Below are 22,807 nucleotides of genomic sequence, written 5' to 3' on the forward strand. Positions count from 1 at the left end.
TCCCACTTGAAAAGTAATGGTGCCATTGCCAAGAAGAGCTAAGTGTCCCAGAATTTATTATCTACTTATATATTAATTACAAAGTAATTCAGTACAAAAGTCAAATAATACAGAAAATGTGAGTTTAAAAAGTGAAATTTATCCTCACAATGCTCTTATACCTAGTAATTCATTCTCTAGATATAATAACTTTATTGCTTGGTAAAAGCCCTTTAAAACTGCTTTTTTGTAAATCTATAAATGCACATATACACAGTACCATATTGTTTGCAACTTGATTTCTTTACTATATGAACGACATTTTTTCATGTCAGTTTATTTAAGTCTAATTCATTCTTTTTTTTTTACTTATTTTTCCAAATTATAAGAGAAAGTTTATTAAGATTCCTTGCAAAATTTCCATCAAAGCAGATTTGAAAGAGCCTATGTGATCAATTTGATCAATTACTATTCTTGTTGTGTATGTGCAAATAATCAGGCCAAACTAAAACTGGACTTAATGCAGTCTCTTTGAAAATGAGGGTAATCCTAGAAAAATTGTGTTTCAATGGGAACCACCATGTCCAATTGTGAATGTTAAACTCCAGTGTAGTTAACTGTCTTCAAAGTTTTGCTTTTCAAATTGTGTCTGTGTATGCCTTCCAGTGTTTCTGGAAACTTTGGAGGTGGTTGTGGAGGTAGTTTTGGTGGGAATGACAATGTTGGTTGTGGAGAAAACTTAAGTGATCGAGATGGCTTTGGTGGCAGCTGTGGTGGTGGTGGTGGTGGATATGGCGGCAGTGGGGGTGGCTCTAATGGATTTGGTAATGATGGAAACAATTTTGGAGGTGGTGAAAGCTACACTGATTTTGGCAATTACAACAATCAATCTTCAAATTCTGAATCTATGAAAGGAAGAAACTTTGGAGGTAGAAGGCCCCTATGATGGTGGAAACCAATACTTTGCCAAACCATGAAACCAAGATAGCTATGATGGTTCCAGCAGCAGCAGTAGTTATGGCAGGGACAGAAGGTTTTAATTATTGCCAGGAAACAAAGCTTAGCAGAAGAGGAGAGCCAGAAAAGTAATAGGAAAGCTACAGGTTACAACAGATTTGTGAACTCAGCCAAGCACAGTAGTGACAGGGCCTAGCTGCTACAAGGAAGATATGTTTTAAACAATACTCATGTGAATGAGCAAAAACATTGAGGATTCCCTAGCCAGTTTGGCTCAGTGCATAGAGCCTCGGTCCAAGGACCGAAGGGTCCTGGGTTTGATTCAAGTCAAGGACACATACCTTGGTTGCAGGCTTGATCCCAGGGCCTTGTGTAGGAGGCAACCAATTGAAGTGTGTATATCTCTCATATCGATGTTTCTCTCTCCGTCTCTCCCCCTCCCTTCCACTTTCTCTGAAAATCAATGGAAAAATATCCTCAGGTGAGGACTGAGAAAAAAAAAATACACACACACACACACACACACACACACACACACACTGAGTGGCCAGATTATTATGACCACCCCATCAGTACTTCGTTGGGCCACCTTTTGCCTTCAATACTGCGGCGATTCTTCTTGGCATTGACTCCACGAGATGTTGAAAGGTGATGCGAGGAATCTGACACCATGCCTGATGAATACCACTGTCCAGTTCTGTGAGATTTGATGGTTGTGGAACCAGCTGCTTGATGGCTCTTTTAACTTCATCCCACAAATGCTCAATTGGATTGAGATCTGCTGATTGTGGGGGCCACCTAAGCAAGGTAAAGTCTCCCTCATGTTCTTGAAACCACTCCTGCACAATACGAGCACCGTGGCATGGTGCATTGTCTTGTTGGAAGAAGCCATCTCCATTGGGATACGCCATCAACATGATAGGATGAACTTGATCAGCAATGATACTTAGGTATGTTGTGCCATTCAGGCATTGTTCCACACGAATTAAAGGGCCCAAATCATGCCAGGAAAACATGCCCCAAACCATAACACTGCCCCCACCAGCTTGAAGGGTTGTACTCATGCATGTGGGGTGCATGCTTTCATGCTGTTTCCGCCAAATTCTCACTCTGCCATCTGCATGATGCAACTGGAAACGTGATTCATCGGGCCACATGACTTTTTTCCAACGCTCGACTGTCCAATCCTTGTGTTCCTGTGCGAATTGGAGACGTTTTATCTTGGTAACTGCAGACAGCAAAGGTGTTCGAACAGGCCTTCGGCTGTTTTGCTGATTCTCGCTCCATGGCTCCGAGCGCCAACAATCATCCCACGTTCAAAGGCTGTTAAATCGCATTGTTTACCCATATCTTCCGAAAAAAAATCACTTCTACTGTCGTGGTAAACAACCTGCTTCCCTATTTATAATGGTCTGGCCCTCTAGCAACTTCAGCGCGAAATTATAGCTAATTTGCCTACAAACGTCAGGTGGTCATAATAATCTGGCCACTCGGTGTATATATTAGTTCTAAAAAATAAACAAAACTCAAGGACTGTATTTGTGACTAATTGTATAACAGGTTATTTTAGTTTATGTTCTGTGGAAATTGTAAAGCATTCTAACAAAGGATTTTAATATAGATTTTTTTGCACCCATGCTGTTGATTGCTAAATGTAATAGTTAGATCATGATGCTGAATAAATATCTTTTTATTGATTTCAGAGAGGAAGGGAGAGGGAAAGATATTGAAACATCAATGATGAGAGAGAATCATTGATCGGCTGCCTCCTGGAGATCAAACCCGAAACCCAGGCATGTGCCCTGACCAGGAATCAAACTGAGATCCCCTGGTTTATAGGTTGACCCTCAACCCCTGAGCCACACTGGCCAGGCAAATGTGTCTTTTAAAAATAATAACAATAAAATGCCCAAGGTTAAAGACAAAGAGAGAATCTTAAAAACAGCAAGAAAATAACAGTTAGTTACCTACAAGGGAGCTCCCATAAGATTGACAGCTGATTTCTCAACAGAAATTTTGTAGGCCAGAAGGGATTGGCACAAAATATCGGCACAAAAAGTGATGAAAAGCAACCAAGATTACTCTATCCAGCAAAGCTATCATTCAGAATCAAATGATAGATAAAGAGCTTCCCAGAAAAGAAAATGCTGAAGAAGTATTACAAGAAATGTTAAAAGGTCTTCTTTATAAAGAAGAAGAGATTGGTGTGGTAGGCCTCCTGATCTGGCCACACCCGCACACCAGCACTGCCCAGGGTCCTTCTGTTGATATAATTGGCCAGGGGAGAATGGTCCTCCTTTCCTCTCTGGTTGCTTGAAGATCAACTTCTATCATAACTAACACAGTAACTATCTGAACCAGGAAGTTCATGACCAACAGACTACTTCAGAAGAAACAAATCATCATTGACGTCCTTCACCCAGGGAAGGCAACAGTACCCAAGACAGAAATTCGGGAAAAACTAGCCAAAATGTATAAGACCACACCCGATGTCATCTTTGTGTTTGGATTCAGAACCCATTTTGGTGATGGCAAGACAACTGACTTTGGCATGATTTATGATTCCCTGGATTGTGCAAAGGAAAATGAACCCAAACATGGACTTGCAAGACATGACCTATATGAGAAGAAGAAGACCTCAAGAAAGCAAAGGAACACAAGAATAGAATGAAGAAAATCAGGGGGACTGCGAAGGCCAATGTTGGTGCATAAGATTTGTCAACAATGTGTCACTCCCTCTGGACATTTCCAGGGTCGTCTTCTTGTCAGTGTGATGCAGAAGAACACACATTGAGAATTTAGACTCAGCATTTATGATGCCTCTGCTCTTTCTCTCTGCCCTCAAGCAATCAGCATCATTAAAAAGAAGAAAGCCCGGCTGGCATGGCTCAGTGGTTGAGCATCGACCTATGATCCAGGAGGTCACAGTTCGATTCCCAGTCAGGGCACATACCTGGGTTGTGGGCTTGATCCCCAGTGTGGGGTGTGCAGGAGACAGCTGATGAATGATTCTTTCTCATCATTGATGTTTCTATCTCTCTCTCTCCCGCTCCCTTCCTCTCTGAAATCAATAATAAAAATATATTTTTTAAAAAGGAAGAGAAATCCCCCGCCCCCCCCAAATTTTTTAAATAAATAAATAAAAAGTGCGGCCAAAGTCACCATCTATGCCTACCATTAGGAGATGATGCGGGGCATGTAGATTTGACACTAGTTGTGAGAGTCTTAAATGTAGTCCTAAAGAGTTTAGTTTTTCTTTTCTTTTTTTTTTTTATAATCCTCACCTGAGGATATGTTTTTATTGATTTGAGAGAGAGAGAAAAAGAGAAACATCTATCCGTTGCCTCCTCTATGCAACCCAACCCACAACTCAGATATGTGCCCTGACCCACAATCTTTTTGGTGTATGGGACAACACTCCAACCAACTGAGCCATCTGGTCAGGACCTAAAGATTTTGGTTTTTAAGCAAATACAGATTGGGCTTCTCTGAGCTAGGCCACGGATACAGAGATGGATGTGATATTGGCCCTGCGCTTAAAGGTACACTTTAGAGCAGCGGTTCTCAACCTGTGGGTCGCGACCCCTTTGGCGGTCGAACCACCCTTTCACAGGGGTCGCCCAAGACCATCCCGCATATCAGATATTTACATGACGATTCACCACAGTAGCAACATTACAGTTATGAAGTAGCAACGAAAATAATTTTATGGTTGGGTCACAACATGAGGAACTGTATTTAAAGGGCCAGAAGGTTGAGAACCACTGCTTTAGAGTATGTGATGTTGAAGGGTAACTTTTAGGAGGCCCTAAAGCCTCCTCTTAAACTCCTCATCCGAAGGCTAGAGCTGTCTCCTTACTCTCCAAAGGAGGTAGGAGGTGGGAGAATGACAAAAGAGACCCTGGTCCCCAGCCCAGCTCAGCCCTCCTCCCCAAGCTCTACTCTGTGTTAGAATGCTGGGGGTTAGACTGGAGAGGGAGCCCTCCAGGTTACCTGAGCATCATAGTGTACATTCCCCTGACTAGCTCAAGGACCTAAAAAGGTGACTGTTTGTATAGGACTCCTTCTAACAGCTTTTCCAGGCCTCTCCTGTATCTGCAGACATGAAAAGTTGAATTCTGCAGTTCTAGGGATCTGGTGACTTCGCTGCTTCTCTCTAGACTTCCAAGCTTCCTGGCTTCCCTCTGCCTAAAAAACCACTACACCCATAGTCCTCTGCTCTAGGGCCTCCCAACCCAAAGTCCTCTGCCTACCTCAAGGCATACTGCATCTCCCTCTTTCCTCTTCTACTGACTGATGGGCAGAGCCTTTCACCTCCTGCAGGACATGCCCACTCCTCCACTCTGCTCCCCCTGGCGTCTACCTTTATAACCCTCAAATTATCTCGCTATCCCAAGGGCTCCCTCTTCTAACTCCCCCACATTGTCCTCTGGGAGCTCTCTTTTCAGCTCTCTGAGTCTCCCCAAACCTGTTTCCTAGCACCCTCTTCCACAGAGTTCTCTCATGCACCTACTTTGCTTTTGCATCCCTGCATTACACCTGTGTCTGCAGGTATACAGACATACGCACACGTCCCATCTCCCTCTGTGCACTGAGATGTTGCTGACCCTTCCTTCCTCTTGCTAGTCACTCTTCCCTCCTCCAATCCTCTTTTGCCCCCACCTCCTAGTGCACGGGATAGGTCTCTGCTGGCAGTGCCACTGAGGACAGTGAGGCAGTGACACGCTACTAGGGGAGCACCCTGAAGGGAAAACCAGTCCAGGTTCTCCATCTTACTTCTGGAAAAGACTTTGTTGGATGCTTTTCAACTAAAAGTAGATAATTAATTTAGCCCTGGCCTTGTTCTGTCTTTGAATAACAGATAAATTAGTTTACTTGAAAAGAAATCTTTTCATTTGTATTTCCATGTCACCTGTGATTTTCCCTGCCTTCCACCCGCAGCCCTGCCAACTGGCAGGAAGGTTAGCAAAGCTGCTGATAAGAGGAGTATAAAAAGGCTTGGGTCGTGGTAAGGGGCCACTTGTGGTCTACTCCGCTGGCAACATGCTGAGCTTCCTCGTCTTTGCCACCCTGGTCCTTTATGGTGAGTGGGTCATGTGGCCTGAGTTCTAGGAGGGGATTTGAGCAGGAGGGTCAGAAAGCTATCCCTAAGCCTAGACCTGCTCTCTACTCCAGAGCAGGTAGGACACACTGCCTGTAAGTCTAGCAAAAATTTTACTCTCCTGGAGCCCATGATAGAAAAGTGTGGGGCCACTCTTGTGCAGGCCCCTCATGAAGCAGAGAAGCCTCTACCAGGGGCCTGGGCTTCCCTACCACCCCCACTGACAAGAAGACATCCTCAGCAGGTGCCTGGCTGGGTGAGCACTGCTGTCCATGCACCCTGGAGAATCCTGCCCAAGCACTGTGTGTGTGTGTGTACGCGCGCGCGTGTGTACGTGTGTGCGTGTGTGTGGGGGGGGGGGGGGGGGGACAGTAGTCAGGAAGGAGGGGGTTCCCGGCAGGCCAAGGGATCGCCTGAGGAAGGTTGAGAAAAGTTGCCTCTGAGGCCCAGCCTGGTGATTTGAGGTAGGTCCTTCACAGCATGCCAGGGTTCTGAGGACACCCTGGGAAAGCAGAAGGCACTCAGACTCCCCTGCTTTAGAAAGGGGCTCAGGGAACTCACAGTGGGGGGCGGGGAGGGGGGCTCATTTGCTAGGGAGGAACTGTGAATTTGCAGACAAAGCACAACTGCTATTCCCCATCCCCACCGCGGGCTGACCCCATGCTTAGTCACCACTCACTTTTCTTCTGCCCCACAAAGGACACAGCACCCAGGATTTTCCGGAAACCAACGCTCGGGTAGTTGGAGGGATTGAGGCCCGGAAGAATTCCTGGCCCTCTCAGGTGGGTGTTTCTTCACAGCCCCAGACTTCCAATAAAATAAGAGTTGCCTGGGCACTGATACACAGTATTACAGGTGTTTGTGTATGTCCTTATCAACAGGAAGCTCTCCAACTGCCTGTATTCTAGATTTTGAAGATGAATGGGACCAGGCTTAGGTGGTTTTACTAAGTACAAAAGGCTTGAAGGAGCGAATTTAAATATCAACCACACTCACTCTCCCAGGCACACACCTAAACACGAATTACATTTACACTCCCAGCAACACCATTTGTGCCACATTAACAAGACTGTGTGCCAGACCCACACTTCAGATTCCATATACCTTCACACACACACACACATATACCTTCACACAGTATGTGTCACACTTTCAAGTGCACTCTTGTCCCCAAGTAGAGTATGTTGTTTATTTGGCTATTTAAAGAGTTTCCACTTTCATAACAGGACAGCTAGGCTCTGATTTAAGCAATTCTAAATGTAAAAATTGGCAAGTTGAGAGGAATCATTACAATTAGAATTAAATCAACTTACAAAAGTTTGAGCCCCAATTTTCAGAAGTTATTGTGTTATATGAGGAGCTGAAGAAGACGTGTACTGATAAAAATGGACATTCCAATGGTATTTCTAAATATTCCCTGAAGTGGCGGGGGCGGGGGGGGGGGGGGGGGAGACAGGGTATATCTTGAAAACATTGGAAGGGAGGCTCTGAGACCTAAGCTGTGGGTCTTAGGTGGTGGAGCAAATCCATAGCTATATTTCCTTCCCAAGAGGAAATGGATGTAGAAGGAAATGAGTTCTTGGCCCTTTGCAACAACCTAGAGCTGGGGAGGGGGGCAAATACACTCTGTGTGTATGCCTTTACCTCCCCACACCCATCCATGTACAAAGCAAACATTGCCAAACAACAGTGCACTCTTTCCTGCTGATCCCAGATCATCTACACATCCTTTCTCGCTACCACACCAGGTAGACACTAGCAATCAATCAATAGCAATTGACAGATCAAATGAAATCTATTTGCCATCTCTAGCCCAGAAAGTTGGAGAATGTTTTGAGGGATGGCAGGAATTTCAGGGGTAACGTAATTTGGGGCAAAGACTTTTAAGGAACACCACTGATTCTTCCTTTCTTTCCTCCCTGTCTAGATTTCCCTCCAGTACTGGTCCAGAGGTAACTGGTATCACACCTGTGGAGGGACCCTCGTCAGACGGAACTGGGTGATGACAGCTGCTCACTGTGTGGACAAGTGAGAAAAACAAAGACCAGCTTTACTGAGCCCCTGGAGGGGAAGAGTCTGGCCCTTCTGGAGAAATATGTATCTTTGACCACCAGGGCAGGACTTTAAGGGTCTGTTTGGAGGCCTGTGGGAAGGCAGTACCATATAATGAAAAGTACAAATTTTGGCATTAGGCAAGCTCAGGTTCAAATCTCATTCCACCTTCTTCCAGCTGTATGACCTTAGATGACTTACTTCTCTAAGTCCTCTTTCTCTTCTCTCTAAAGTGAGGTAATAAAACCTACTTTGTAGGGTTATTGTGAGGGTTAAGAAGGTAAATATTTGAGTGCCTAGTCAATGCCTGGCTGGTAACAATATTCTTAAATTGATCTTTATTGTTGAAAATATTACAGATGTACCTTTTTTAATTAAGGTATTACATATGTGTCCTTATCACCCCCATTGCCACCCCCCAGATGTCCCTTTTTAAAAAAATTATCTTTATTGTTGGCTGGTAACAATTTTTTCTTATGGCACAATGGTTGGTTCTCAGGTGAGCATGTATCAGAATCACCTGGCAGGCACAGATTACTGGACTCCATCTAGCATTTTCTGATTTGGTAGGTCCAGGGTGAGGCCTGATAGTCCGCATTTGTAGCAAATTTCCAGGTTATGCGGATGCTGCTGTTCCAGGGACCATGCTTTAAGAATTATTAGTCTAGAAGTTTATACTTTCCTCCAAATTCCTCTGTGAGCTAAAAAGCCATTATTTCATTTATGTTCACCATATGATGTTTAGTTTAATAAACTGGGAAAACGTAGTTGGTGGTAGTTTTTGTCCTCCCACGTTAATTAATTAGGAAATGAGGGAGCTTGTTACATCCTCATCGTCCAGGATTTTTCATCCTTCCTCTGCTGGACCAGATAAGATGAGTTCCTGTCCTAAAGATAAGATATAAGCTGGTTTCCCAACTTTTCCCTAAGGGGGAAAGAGAAGGCTTGGGCATCCTGGATCACTCATGGCTTCCTTCTGTCGCTCCAGCCAAATGACGTTCCGTGTAGTGGTTGGAGACCACAACCTGAGTCAGAATGATGGTACTGAGCAGTACGTGAATGTGCAGAAGATCGTGGTGCATCCATACTGGAACAGCAATAACGTGGCTGCCGGGTAAGGGCAAGGCTGGGTTGGCCTTGGGCTGGGAAGTGGAGGGCTGACTAACTAGCAACAGGGTTTTGGCTTCCTTCACATTCATCCACGAGGACTTTGAGAATTTATATTTTGGAGAATTTGAGAATTTTTAAAAATTTCTGGTATTTATTTGATATAAGCTGGTTTGCATGATTGGATCACCTAAAGCTCCTTCTCTGCAGAGTTTAATGTTTCTGTTTTTATTGTTATTTATTATTTACTAGAGGCTCGGTGCACGAATTCGTGCATGGGTGGGGTCCCTCTGGGTGGCCTGCAAGGATAGGGCTGAAACCCGCAGTCCAATGCCACCTGCAGCTCCTACCTGCTGCTCCCACTCATCCCAGCCCCACTGTGCCTGCCGCGGGCTCGCGCCCAATCAGTCCCAATCGGGAGAGGCTCACGCTGCCACAGCAGCACTCATCAGCCATGAACCCTGCATCTGGAGCCTTCCCAAGGGGAGTGGCCTGCGGGATCAGGCTGAAACCGGCTCTCCGACATCCCCTGAGGGGTCCTGGATTGCTAGAGGGCATAGGCCAGACTGAGGGACTGCAGGAGAGCTACAGGGCATGTCCAGCCCAGCTTGCTCAGTCCCAATCAGCCAGACCCCAGTAGCAAGCTAACCTACAGGTCGGAGCATCTGCCCCCTGGTGGTCAGTGCATGTCATAGCGAATGGTCGACTGGTTGACTGTCTGCCCCCTGTGGTCAGTGCACGTCATAGCGAGCAGTTAAGCAGCCTTAGCATATCATTAGCATATTACACTTTGGTTGTTCAGTTCTGCCATTTGGTCTATTTGCATATTACCCTTTTATTATATAAGATTTTATAGAATAGACTTCATCAACAAAAGTAAATTTCGCCCGTTTCCGTAGTGTAGTGGTTATCACGTTCGCCTAACAAAAGTAAATTTCTTAAAATGAATCTTACATGTGAAAACTCCACCAAGACTGAGCTGTACATTTTTGGAAAAGAAGTCATCAAAATGGTGGTTAATTCTATAGAATATGGGGGTTGGGATCAGTTCAAGTAATTGGGATATTTCTGCAGAGCTTTCAGAACCACACAGATTTTTACACCTTTCTTCCTTGAAAACTTCTCTGCTATCATCATCACAACACTCTGCTCCTTCCTGATTCCCCACTTATAACTGAAAGATATAAGCTCCAGCCTGGCCAGTGTGGCTCTGTGGTTGCACATCAACCTATGAACTAGGAGGTCCTGGTTCTATTCCCGGTCATGACACATTCCCAGGTTGCAGGCTGGATCCCCAGTAGGGGATGTACAGGAGGCAGCCAATCAATGATTCTCTGTCATCATTGATGTTTCTATCTCTCTCTCCCTCTCCCTGCCTCTCTGAAATAAAATATACATTAGATAGATAGAGAGATAGATAGATAGATAGATAGATAGATAGATAGATAGATATGTAAGCTCCACTCCTCGGGTTGCAGGGATCAGAGCTAGACTACAACACCAAGACTTCACCAGCAGGTGCTGCTGTTAAATACATAATGTCCTAAACAATCCAAATGTATAACGCCTCAAGTTTGAGATTTAGCAAGTCAGTTCCCCCTTCAAAATCATTGTTTTCCAATTCTATGGGGACACAAGGCTAGGGGAGGGCCTGCCCATATGCCCATCTGAGGCCTGAGACCTGAGACCTGAGACCTGTTCAGCCAAAGGGCAGCTGGCCCACGAGTGAGCAGTCTTTTTTCCTCCCTCTCGTAGCTATGACATTGCCCTGCTGCGCCTGGCCCAGAGCGTTACCCTCAACAACTACGTCCAGCTGGGTGTTCTGCCACGGGAGGGAACCATCCTGGCTAACAACAGTCCCTGCTACATCACAGGCTGGGGCAGGACCAGAAGTAAGTCACCTACATGGGCACCATCTACCACATGAATCTTGATTAGCTGAGCTTCTAGGGTACAATTTTCTGTGGTCCTAGGTATTCATAGCCAGAACCCAAGAAACCACAAAGGAACCAGAGATAAAATAACTGAGACATGAAATCAAGCTAAGAACAGGCAATGGAATCAAGGCAGAGATTCATAGACTCTTATAACTCAAAAAACAACCCAACAGCAACAACAACAAAAAGCCACACTACTTAACTCAGTATTATATACACGCCTCTCATTTTATTTTATACATGAGGAAACTGAGGCCAAAGGAAATTAAACACTTTGTTCAAGATCACATTACTAGTTAGTAACTACTGATCTGGGGCTGGAACCCAGGTATCCTGGCTCCCACTTTGGTAGTCATTACACCATTATGCTACCTCCATAGACAGTCACTGGGTTTTGGGTTGGGAGTGAATGAACCAGGGTAGCTGTAGGTCCAGAAAAGTCAATGCAGATGAGGCCTCCGCCTTCTTCTGGTCATCATGGGAAGATTTCTGGTAGGGAATGTCATTCAGATAACATAAAAAGGTGGGAGAAGCTATGAGCAGAGATAGTTAAGAGGGGCAGAGACGTTAGGCCTGACATGGAAGTCTATGAGCCACCTGGCAGTATTTGAGCTCTGAAAGAGAGGCAAGGCCTTGCTATGAGCAGTCAGTCTCCTGGGAAAATCTGGAGCTGAGAGACATACTTCTAATCTAGCTCTGCTCTCAGTTCACTTAATGTCATTATGGTTCAATTTCATGATCTTTAACATGAAAGGGTTGTAAGGATCCAAAGAAATAATTCATGTGCAAAGGCTTTGAAAAATCAAAGAGCCAGATAAAGAAAAGTTGCACCAAGCTCTTAAGAAATGCAAACAAGGGTGCACAGTCCCATTTCTGCTTCATAGGGTATACAGCGTAAGGAAAAAACAGGACAGGTAAATAAATTATCAACAAATGATTCTAGTTACTTCACTAAGGTATCCATGAGGTTTTTTTGTTTTTTGTTTTTAAAAAGGCAGGAGTAGGATTGGTTGTGGGTTTGTTTTTTTTAATCTGTATTATTTGTGTTTTTTAAAATATATTTTTTATTGATTTCAGAGAGGAAGTGAGAGGGAGAGATAAATAGAAACATCAATGATGAGAGAGAATCATTGATTGGCTGCCTCCCGTATGCCCCCCACCAGGGATCGAGCCCGGGCATCGAACCCCGGGACCCTTCAGTCCGCAGGCCAGTTCTATCCACTGAGCCAAACTGGCTAGGGCTAGGATTGGTTTTTTAGAACCCAGAAACAGTAATCAAGGATGACTCCCTAAAGGAAAGAGCCTGTTGTTTCCATAAAAAGAGATAAAAAGGAGGATCTATGACATGCAGTGAGCAGGAAGAAGGAGCTTGCCTGGAGTTCAGCTTTCATCAGAGCTTGGGAAGGTTTGGGAAAATGTGGAAGGTTTTTCCCTTGGATAGTATCTGGGGCTGATCTCCAATGCTGTGTGTCCTGTTTAGCCAATGGACAGCTGGCCCAGACCCTGCAGCAGGCTTACCTGCCCACTGTGGACTACGCCACCTGCTCCAGCTCCTCCTACTGGGGCTCCACTGTGAAGAACACCATGGTGTGCGCTGGAGGAGATGGAGCTCGCTCTGGATGCCAGGTGAACACTTATAGAAAGTGTCTAAGGTCCCACCCCAGATCTCTCCCCTCTCTGCCTACCACTTCCTACCTTTTCCTTACCTGCTATTCCACATTTACACCCCATGTACAGATACAACTTTCTACTCTGGTTTCTGAATGAGAATGATTCTTTGCTAGTAACTCTAAGCTCACAGGATCTCAAAGTTGAAAAAATCTTAAAAACGCATCTTGCCTAGAGCCTCCACCTCAAAAGCTTGTATGTGGTCTAATATTTGTGTTGGTATATGTTCTTTAGAATTTGTTCATGACCTAGACTTTTTATGGATGCAGTGGGGCTAAGCCTGGAGTGATGGTTGTGATTTTGTATAAGGTAGCTCCCCTTAGAGGAGCTACAAAAATGATCAATCTATTGATCAATGATCAATAGCTCCTCTATTTCCACTCTTTTACCTCACTAGTACTTACAGCCATACATATGGGTGGATATAGTAGGGGAAAGTGCACAAATGGTTTTATAATAATATAAATAAAACAGAATTTTCTCTTTAGACACAATGAATCAGCAATACACCATCTTACAGATTTCTTAATGCAATTCAACAAATGGTCTTGATTAGCTACTAAATAAAATACCAGATACTGTGCATTTATGCTAGGGGTACAAAGATAAACACAGTGGAGAAATGAGAAGAGCAGACATATGAGAGAACATCCTATATAATAAAAGGCTAATATGCAAATCGACCAAACAGCAGAGCAACTAGTCGCTATGATGTGCACTGACCACCAGGGGCAGATGCTCAATGCAGGAGCTGCCCCCTGGTGGTCAGTGCACTCCCATAAGGGGAGCGCCACTCAGCCAGAAGCCCTGAGCTGGGCTGGCGAGCACAGCGCCAGTGGTGGGAGCCTCTCCCACCTCTGTAGCAGCGCTAAGGATATCCGACTGCTGGCTTAGGCCCGCTCCCCCACCATCAGTCAGACATCCCCTGAGGGCTGCCAGACTTCGAGAGGGTGCAGGCCGGGCTGAGGAGGTCCCCCCTCCCCCAAGTGCATGATTTTCATGCACCAGGCCTCTAGTTGTAATATAATATGGTTAAGTGTTTACAATAAAAATATGCACCAGGTGGTAGGGAAGTCCAAAAAATAGGTACTTACCTCTATCTGTTGGGGTCTGAAAAGACTTGCCTTCTCTGAGAAAGTGGAATCTGCAGTGAGTCCTGAAAGTTAAACAGGAGAAGGAGGGAAAGACATTCAGGGAGAGGTACAGCATGAAGAAAGGCATGGACCAAGAACCTAGGTAGGACACATACAGAATTATAGGGTGTCCCCTACAGCTGTCTGGAGCAGAGGTAGAAGCCCACAAGCCTCCAAATCCAGTCTGATGCCTGTTTTTGTTTGGCCCCTGAGCTAAGAATGGTTTTTACATTTTTAAATGGTTGGGGGGAGGGGGGGGAAATAACAGAATAACATGTCATGACACGTGAAAAATATTAAATTTCAATGTTCATAAAAATATTTTATTGGAAAACAGTATAGTTGTTTCTTGTGTATTGCTTATGGCTGCTTTTACAGAATTGAGTAGTTGTAGCAGAGCCTGCAAAGCCTAAGATATTTACTATTGGCCGTTAACAGAAAAAAGTTTGCTGACTCCTTGAGCTAGAGCATAAACTATTACCATACTAGGGAATGTCAGGAGATGACACTAGGGGCAAGTAGGAGCCACATGACGTAGGGCTTTAAATGTCATGCTTGGGGGACATGAACTTTATCACTTAGGTACTGGGAAATTATTGAAGAGTTTCAAACAGGAGAACAGCATGATCTGATTTGCCTTTTAGAAGCACTCTCTGATGACAAATAATCATGTTTTTGAAGAGGACAAGATTGGCAGGGAGATTGGTTAGGAGACTATTGTAATTATCCAGGCAAGAAATTTGAGGGTCTGAATTAGGGCAGTGGAGAAGAGGGAAGAAGGAGGATATGGGATGCATTACAGGCATTTGGCTTAAGTTATTTGGGAGAGAGGTTTGCTCCCTCAAATGAGACAAGATTTATAGGATTTGAGAGGAAAGGTGATGAGCTTAGTTCTGGATATGTTGAGTCTGAGATCCCTGTGGGATATTCAGGTATAGTTAACTGGTAAGAAATTAGATATAAAGAAAGCGGAACCTGGGCGAGAGAGCTGGGCTAGAGATACCCCTAACAGCAACTGAGACACTCCCACCCCACCTCTCAGCCCTGAGGAAACCACTAGAAAAAGAGCAGTGACTTAGCAGAACTGCAATAACATAAATACTAGAGTGCTTCAGGGAGATATGTGAAAGACAAAGAACCCATAAAGATCTAAGAGGGACTAGTGGCAAGAGAAAAATAAGAGTTTTATTAAATCTCAAAAAATACGGATAGGTCATCACATAATAAACAGTGCAGCCAGAGCCACAGTAGATAACTGAAAGTGACTATTCGGCAGCGGGTGAGTCACTGGCAACTATGGCAAGAACAGTTCCAGTGGAGTGGTGATGGCAGAAGCTAAAGAGTAAGGAAGAAGAGGCAATAAAAACATAGCGAGGGCCTAGCCAGTGTGGGCCAGTGGTTGACCAGAAAGTCATAGTTCAATTCCCAGTCAGGGCACATGCCCAGGTTGTGGGCCTGATCCCCAGTAGGAGGGCGTGCAAGAGGCAGCCAATTGATGATTCTCTCTCATCATTGATGTTTCTATCTCTCTCTCCCTTTCTCTCTCTGAAATCAATAAAAACATATAAAAATATTTCTTAAAAATACATAGCAAGGAAATGTAGAACACTCTTTCAAAAATCTTGGGTGAAAGAGAGGAACAAAAAAAGTCTGGCAGCTGTAAGAGGGATGAGAAGTCAAGAAGGAGATGGACCGTTTAAGAGGGAAGAAAATTAAGTGTGTTAAAAAGGCAGAAAGAGAAGGATCCTATAGAGCAGGAGTCCTCAAACTTTTTAAACAGGGGGCCAGTTCACTGTCCCTCAGACCATTGGAGGGCCGGACTGTAGTTTAAAAAGAAAACTAGGAACAAATTCCTATGTACACTGCACATATCTTATTTTGAAGTAAAAAAACAAAACAGGAACAAATACAATATTTGTATTTGCATGTGGCCCACGGGCCGTAGTTTGAGGACCCCTGCAGAGCAGTGGTTCTCAACCTTGGCTGCACATTAGAATCACCTGGGAACCTTTTTAAAATCCTGATTTCTGGGCCTCATCCTCCAGAAATTCTGTTTCTTTGTTATGGGGTGGGGCCACAACATTAGTAACAAAGAAACAGAATTTCCGGAGGATGAGGCCCAGAAATCAGGATTTTAAAACGATTCCCAAGTGATTCTAATGTGCAGCCAAGGTTGAGAACCACTGCTATAGAGTCAAAGAAAGGGAATGAATGGATAGCACAAGATCCCAGTGGAAACAGAAAAGATGGAACCAAGAGCACAGGCAGAGCTGGCTTTGGGCAGGGAGAGGGATGCCAAAATGTGCATAAACGTGAGTGTGCATGCTAGGTACGTGGAAGTGGACAGGTGTTCTGCATTATTGCTTCCATTTACTCATGAACTAGGCGTCAAACTGGATGTTGAAACTGAAGAGGAAAGGACTGTATGGGTCTGGATTAATTAAAGCGAATGAGAGAAGGATTGGCCTTCAAAATATTACTGATAGGCTGAGGTTAGAGATTACACAATAACCATTCAAAGATCCAGGTGTAGAGAATGGATTAATCCAGGACTAAGTTTTTCTGCATTACTGGGGCAAAAGGCAAGACTGCAAATCAAATGTAAGGTGCAAGCTAGGTGAAGCAGGAAGAGAAGCCAGCAGGAGGCTGGTAGGCTGGCTGAAATAACAGAAGCAAAAGATTGTTTTTTTGTGAGCACTTAGTACTATGGAAGTAAGGTGACCAAATCATCCTAGTTTTCTCAGGACTTTTCCAGTGTTAAAACTTAAGAGTCCTGTATCCTAGGAACCTTACATGCAAGGAGGGGCAAAAAAAGAAACTAAGACAACCTCTCAGGTCCTCCTCAGCCAACTTAACCTATAACCTCTTAAGGTTTAACCTTTTCGAGTTAATTCACTTCCTAGGGTCTTTTTTCAAATTTTTCTATCTATATTTAAAAGCCCAGCAACCATTAAGGTGGACCGACCAGAACAACTGGTCGCTATGATGCGCACTGACCACCAGGGGGCAAATGCTCAACACAGGAGCTGCCCCCTCGTGGTCAGTGCGCTCCCACAGCAGGAGCGCCGCTCAGCCAGAAGCCGGGCTCACAGCTGGCAAGCGCAACGGTGGTGGCTGGAGCCTCCCATGCCTCCATGGCAGCGCTAAGGAGCAGCAAGGAGTGAGCAGGCGGGTGGTTAGGAGTGAGCAGGCGGGCAGTTAGGAGCGAGGGGTCCCGGATTGTGAAAGGGATGTCTGACTGCTGGTTTAGGCCCAATTGGATGGTTTGGGCAGTCAGACATCCCCCAAGGGGTCCCAGTTGCGAGAGGGCACAGGCTGGGCTGAGGGACAACCCCCTCCCTCCCCACCTCGTGCACAAATTTCGTGCATCAGGCCTCTAGTTTTTTAAATAATAGAAATATTTTTTAAATAATAGAAATATCTCTTTAGTCTCCTTTATTGTCCCTTACTTTTATTTTACTGTATTTTTTGTCTTTCATGACATTGATATTTTTGAAGAGTCCAACTGTCCATAATCGGTTTCAAAGAGGTAGCCAAGGGGATCATCCAGCTTTAGGGCTCAGGAACTGACACATAACTTAAGATGTTGGCCAGGGGGTTAGCCAGGGGCTTAACCTTGTGACTTTTAGTCAAAACTGGGTTATTGTCTTCTGCTGCTTGGAGGTCAACAATTAGCCAAGGTGAGAAACTAAGGTCAGGTCAGTGAAATGTAAGTTCTAGAGGCTGGGAGTCCAATCAAGGTGTCAGCAGGTTTGGTTTCTTCTTGGGCCTTTCTCCTTAACTATCAGATGGTGACCTTGCTGAGTCCTCATATGGTCTTTTCTCATCTGTGGTGTTCTCTGTGTGTCCAAATTTCTTCTCTCCCAGGGTCTTGAATTCTGAAAAAACTAGAGTACTTCTCTTCTGGTTGCCACTCCAAATGGACAATTCTTTAAGATAATTATGTCTTTGGGTCCCTTCCCACTGGACTTTTCCAAATAGTGTGCTCTCTAGGTTTTCAGACTTCTGTGTTCCCAACCCCTTTCCTGAGAGTGAATTCATTGAGCTTCTCTGACTTCGATCCACATGCTCCCACTGAGTTCTTGTCAATCTCTTCCTTCGGTCCTAATCCTCAGCCATGCCCTCCATCTCTCCAGAACCTTTGTTCCTTTTCAGATCAGTTAGCATAAGATAATTGTATTACATATAATTCAATTACTTTCCTATCCTATAGCCCAGAAGTACTCTCAAATCCCTATTAGAATTTGGATAGAAGAGGTTTAGATTGTTTTGTTTGTTTTGAGTACAATAATCTAAAAACATTTACTTTGCCTAAACATTAGTTCAGGTGGGATACAGCTAGATCCCTTTTAAAACAAATCCCCGATTTGAACTTTTGGTCTCTTTCCCTAGTTGTTGTTGTTGTTGTTCTTCTTCTTCCTTTTTTTTTTTTTTTTTTGCTTTAATTTTTTATTGAAACTATACATTTAAATTGCTTAAGGTGGAAAATAAAACTATGAGGCTTAATAATGGAAAAGAATAGTCATTGTGTTCCTTCTACCCCTTGAGCTCTTGCTCCCTAAAAGGAACTACTTTCAACTCTTTTCAGCAGACTTTTGGTTTCTACTTCCATACCTCTCTAAAAATATATATAGTTATATTGTACTTAATTTATCAGTTCAGGCATTATGAGAGATGCGATATCTCTTCCTTTTACACATTTTTACTTGCCCTCAAGCATGAACTTTTTCCATCACCACCTCAAATTCCAAAAATAATTTTTATTAGATTAACATTTAATGTTTGTTATAATTATGTAAAATGTGATGCACAACCAAATCAGGTATTCTGGGATTAATTTTCATTTCCTGCATAACTTTGTTTTCCCTGGAAAATAATAATTCTTTTTTATTTGCATAACATGTACTCAACTTATTGTAATTCAACCCCATACTCTCAATTAATTTGTAAGTGACCTATTTTATCTTCTCTTGTCCATAGTGTTCTGTGTCTTGGTATGGGTCTATTTGCATTCATCATGAGGGACACTTACTAGCTTTTTTTCATTCTGGAAACTCCAGAGCTTTGTTTCTGAAAACATGTATTGTTGATATGTCCTCCTCTCCATTTTTATTTTCTCTTTCTAGAATTTGTTATTCATAAGTTTACCTCCTAAACGGGTCTTCTTATTTTCTCTATATTTTGTTTGTTTGTTCTACCTTATCTTCCAATACTTCCAATATTTCATTTCTACTATCATATTCATAATTTCCAAAGGCTCTTTTTATTTTTAAATGTTCTGTTAACAGCATGCTGTTCTTGTATCATGGATGCAATATTAATCATAGTTTTATTGCTTGTTTTCTTCTCCCTGCATAATCTTAGTTGCCTTCATTTTTTGTTTGTTTATTCCTTTGTCTCTTTCTTTGATCTTTATTTTTATATTAGAGGCTGTCTTCAAATGTTTGGGAAAATCCTTGACCATCTGCTCTTAATTTAGAGTGGGGTGGTTAAGAAGTAGATAGGTAGCTCTGAATCTTAGGTGCGGTTTATCCATAGTGAACTACTTTGTCAGGTGATCTGGCTAGCTATTTCATTGGGGGACTTTCAATGACAGTATCTTTAGGTCTGTTCTCTTGTGCTGGCCAGATTCTCCCAAGAAATACCTTCCAAATTTATGTCCATTATTATAGAACTGGCATTCTTGGAACTGAGTAAGAAGAAGCATGTCAAGGTCATATTCTATAAACCCAGGTTCTTGATTCTAAGTCTGAGCATGTAACCACTACCCAATACATTATTTCTCTCCTCTTTACCCCAGTTTAGTTTAACATGTATTGACTACCTATCCTGTGTTTAAATGTTAAGTCTAATTAGACCCATTGGTCTAAATCAGCCATGGGCAAACTACGGCCCACGGGCCGGATCCGGCCCGTTTGAAATGAATAAAACTAAAAAAAAAAAAAAAAAAGACCGTACCCTTTTATGTAATGATGTTTACTTTGAATTTATATTAGTTCACACAAACACTCCATCCATGCTTTTGTTCCGGCCCTCCCATCCAGTTTAAGAACCCATTGTGGCCCTCGAGTCAAAATGTTTGCCCACCCCTGGTCTAAATGCTGGGGATAAAGAAATCATTAGAACACCCTACTTCTCCCATCCCAGGTTCAATTTAAGTCAATAAAAAACTATTAAACTTGTAGCTGTTCAAAGTTCTGTGTTAGCAATGTAGAAAGGAAAATTATCATCAAAACATAGCTCCTGTCTCAAGCTCTTAGCTATGCGTGGGAGGTAGAAACAAATTATGAAACCAAAATGCAAGGCAGAACATGACATAAATAATGCAAAAGAAAGGAAGAAGTACTGTGGTCGTTTAGAAAGGAAGAAGAGATTCATCTTGATTGTGGGATTATGAAGCAAGTGGGGAGTTGAATTAGAGTTTTAAAACTGTACAGAATTTTACAGAGATGGGGGTGGGCAGGGTGTAAGCAAAAGCAAAGGCCCAAAGATCAAAATAATCTGGAATTTCAGGACTCTGCTTTTATTTCCTGCAGGGTGATTCTGGAGGCCCCCTCCACTGCTTGGTGAATGGTCAGTATACTGTCCATGGAGTGACCAGCTTTGTGTCCAGCCAGGGCTGTAATGTCTCCAGGAAGCCCACAGTCTTCACCCGGGTCTCTGCTTACATCTCTTGGATGAATAACGTGAGTCCTCTCAAATAATGGGTTGAAATAGGGTCACCTGGAGACCTGTGCACTGGCTGGGTTGGAGAGCAAAAGTTGGGCAGGGGAAACCATCATTTTCCTCACCACATTCATATGTTTACTCCTTTCCCTTCCCCACATAGTGCACTTTCCCTCAATAATGATACCACCCTGAGATTCCCTTCACATACCCACTAAGCAAGCTTCACCATATTGTTTACTGCTTAGGGTAAGATGGTGGCAACAACAGATCTGAACCAGGCATTTATCACTGCTGTCCTAAGTTAAAGTCAAAGAAAAACAGCTTCAGAAAGCCTGCATTCTCCCGGGCAAGGGGAGAGGCACTAACAATCTCTCCCATTATGAGAACTTGCTCTACCCTTTAGAAAGAGGTTTCACCACTTTAAATAATTTTTGAGAGTTAGTTGAGACTCTACTGATACTGACTTATTGGGAGAGCCTCACAGTCATCTCACCTGTGCCTTCCAGCCTTCTAACTCATTCTGGAGTCTTGTGGTATGAACATTAACTCACAGACATTGCAAAGTCTGTCCTTGCCACTAAATCCTGGATATCTATATATATAAAAGGCTAGTGTCCATCTGACTGGTAGCTATGATGCACACTGGCCACCAGGGGGCAGATGCTCAATGCAGGAGCTGGAGCTGCCATGATGTGCACTGGCTATTTAAAAATAAACGGCACATGGACCTAGCACTGACAAACCAACACTCAGCTTCCCCCCCAGTGGGACACAGTCCCTGCCACCACCCTGGAGCAACACCCCAGCAAATCGCAGCCAACGCTGCTGAGACCCCATGGTGCAAAATGCAGCCCACAGCCACGGCCCAGAAACAGTCGCTGTAGGCATGCTGGGTAATGATGTCACATAGCAACGCTCAGTTTCCTCTCCCTAGTGACTAACCTTCTTGGAGTTTTTTCAGCCCAGGAACCCGACTTGCTTTATAGCCAGGTGCAAACATTTTACACTTTAACCAAATGTTTGTGAAGCATTTTCACATGCCTCATCTCATTTGATCCTCACAGAAGTCCTGGAGTAGGTAGATAGGAGACTCGGTAGAATCCTATTTTCTTTTCATTAGCCAGAAAACGGAGATTTAGAGAGTTTAGAAATTTGACCCGACTGAAAAGCAGTAAGAAATGGTGGACCTTGAAAATGACTTCAGATTTTCGCACTGTGCAGAATATAGTCAAACACTGCTGCAGTTAAATATTTTACCCTTTGTTCTCACCGAGTGATCTATAATAATAATGTGCTTCATGTTGCTATTTACTGCTGTGTTGCTGACAATTACCTGAAAGAGAAGTTGGGGTGCTTCACTGGGCTGGAAAAAGTTTAGCTAAATCAGAAAGCAGGTCTAATTAAGCAGGTTTATTCTCTATATATAAAAGGCTAAGTTGACTTGCGCATGCTCGATACATATAAAGCTCTCGCTGGTGCCAATCACACATGTGTGTTTTGATCTGTCATTGTCGATCGTGAATTTGGTTGACACTTCTATTAGAGAAAGGGCAAATAGCAATATTAAAATATTTCTTCTAATTAATTTCCTTTCAATGTGCATGAATCCGTGCACTGAGACACTAGTATGTCCATAACACTGAATTGTCTTGACACAGCTGCAACATACTTCCTGCCCTACAACCTCTTATCTCCCTATAAACCCAGTATAGGGTCATATGCAACTAGGAACCCTGAAGGAAAAAGAAAGGATGTAGGCAGAAATAACTGACTGTGGATATAACTTGCTTTTCCTTCAGGTCATTGCCAGCAACTGAACATCTTCCTGAGTACAACAGCCATGCCAAGATAATTCTTTAATTCGAAGCAGGACTTGAGGCCATCAAGAAAAAAACATTCTAGGAGACTATTGAACCAGATACAGAAATGCAAATAAAACTGCATACACATTACCAACCTGTGTCTTTTTATTTATAATTAAGCTCTCTAGAAAAATGCAGTTATAGGTCCCAAGTCAGATTTCACCACATTTCTGGGCTGGTTCTTCCATTTGCTGCCACCTCTATCAGTTCACAAACTAAGCCAAGTGGGAGTGGTTTTATATTATCCTTTTTAAATTATCTTAGGATCTACCGATCCATTAACCTACCCATCTGCCTTCCTCCAATGCATGTTTTCTATATACAAAGTCACAGAGTACTTTT

The 22,807-nt window shown here is 43.4% G+C and overlaps 1 protein-coding gene and 1 pseudogene across 1 annotated transcript; both read left to right on the forward strand.

Annotated features, from left to right (window-relative positions):
* Window positions 1-264: 264 nt before the first annotated feature.
* On the forward strand, window positions 265-5,857 carry LOC139007124 (small ribosomal subunit protein eS24 pseudogene; annotated as a pseudogene).
* A 70-nt stretch (window positions 5,858-5,927) lies between these two features.
* Window positions 5,928-22,555, forward strand: CELA1 (chymotrypsin like elastase 1). Its single transcript, XM_070410209.1, has 8 exons — window positions 5,928-6,019; window positions 6,737-6,819; window positions 7,965-8,065; window positions 9,078-9,203; window positions 10,952-11,088; window positions 12,614-12,759; window positions 20,471-20,620; window positions 22,403-22,555. Exons 1-8 carry the CDS (start codon window positions 5,980-5,982, stop codon window positions 22,418-22,420), a joined length of 801 nt encoding a protein of 266 aa, XP_070266310.1. The 5' UTR covers window positions 5,928-5,979; the 3' UTR covers window positions 22,421-22,555.
* Window positions 22,556-22,807: the final 252 nt, after the last annotated feature.

This window comes from Myotis yumanensis, unplaced genomic scaffold (assembly GCF_028538775.1).
Source record: "Myotis yumanensis isolate MYYU_CA2020_CCGP unplaced genomic scaffold, mMyoYum1.0.hap1 SCAF_3, whole genome shotgun sequence".
In the NCBI taxonomy this organism is placed as follows: domain Eukaryota; kingdom Metazoa; phylum Chordata; class Mammalia; order Chiroptera; family Vespertilionidae; genus Myotis; species Myotis yumanensis.

Coding starts and splice junctions, on each gene's coding strand:
- CELA1 (XM_070410209.1), top strand. CDS start 5,980: ATGCTGAGCTTCCTCGTCTTTGCCACCCTGGTCCTTTATG. Junction 6,820..7,964: donor AGAATTCCTGGCCCTCTCAG/GTGGGTGTTTCT, acceptor CTCCCTGTCTAG/ATTTCCCTCCAGTACTGGTC. Junction 8,066..9,077: donor GCTGCTCACTGTGTGGACAA/GTGAGAAAAACA, acceptor CTGTCGCTCCAG/CCAAATGACGTTCCGTGTAG.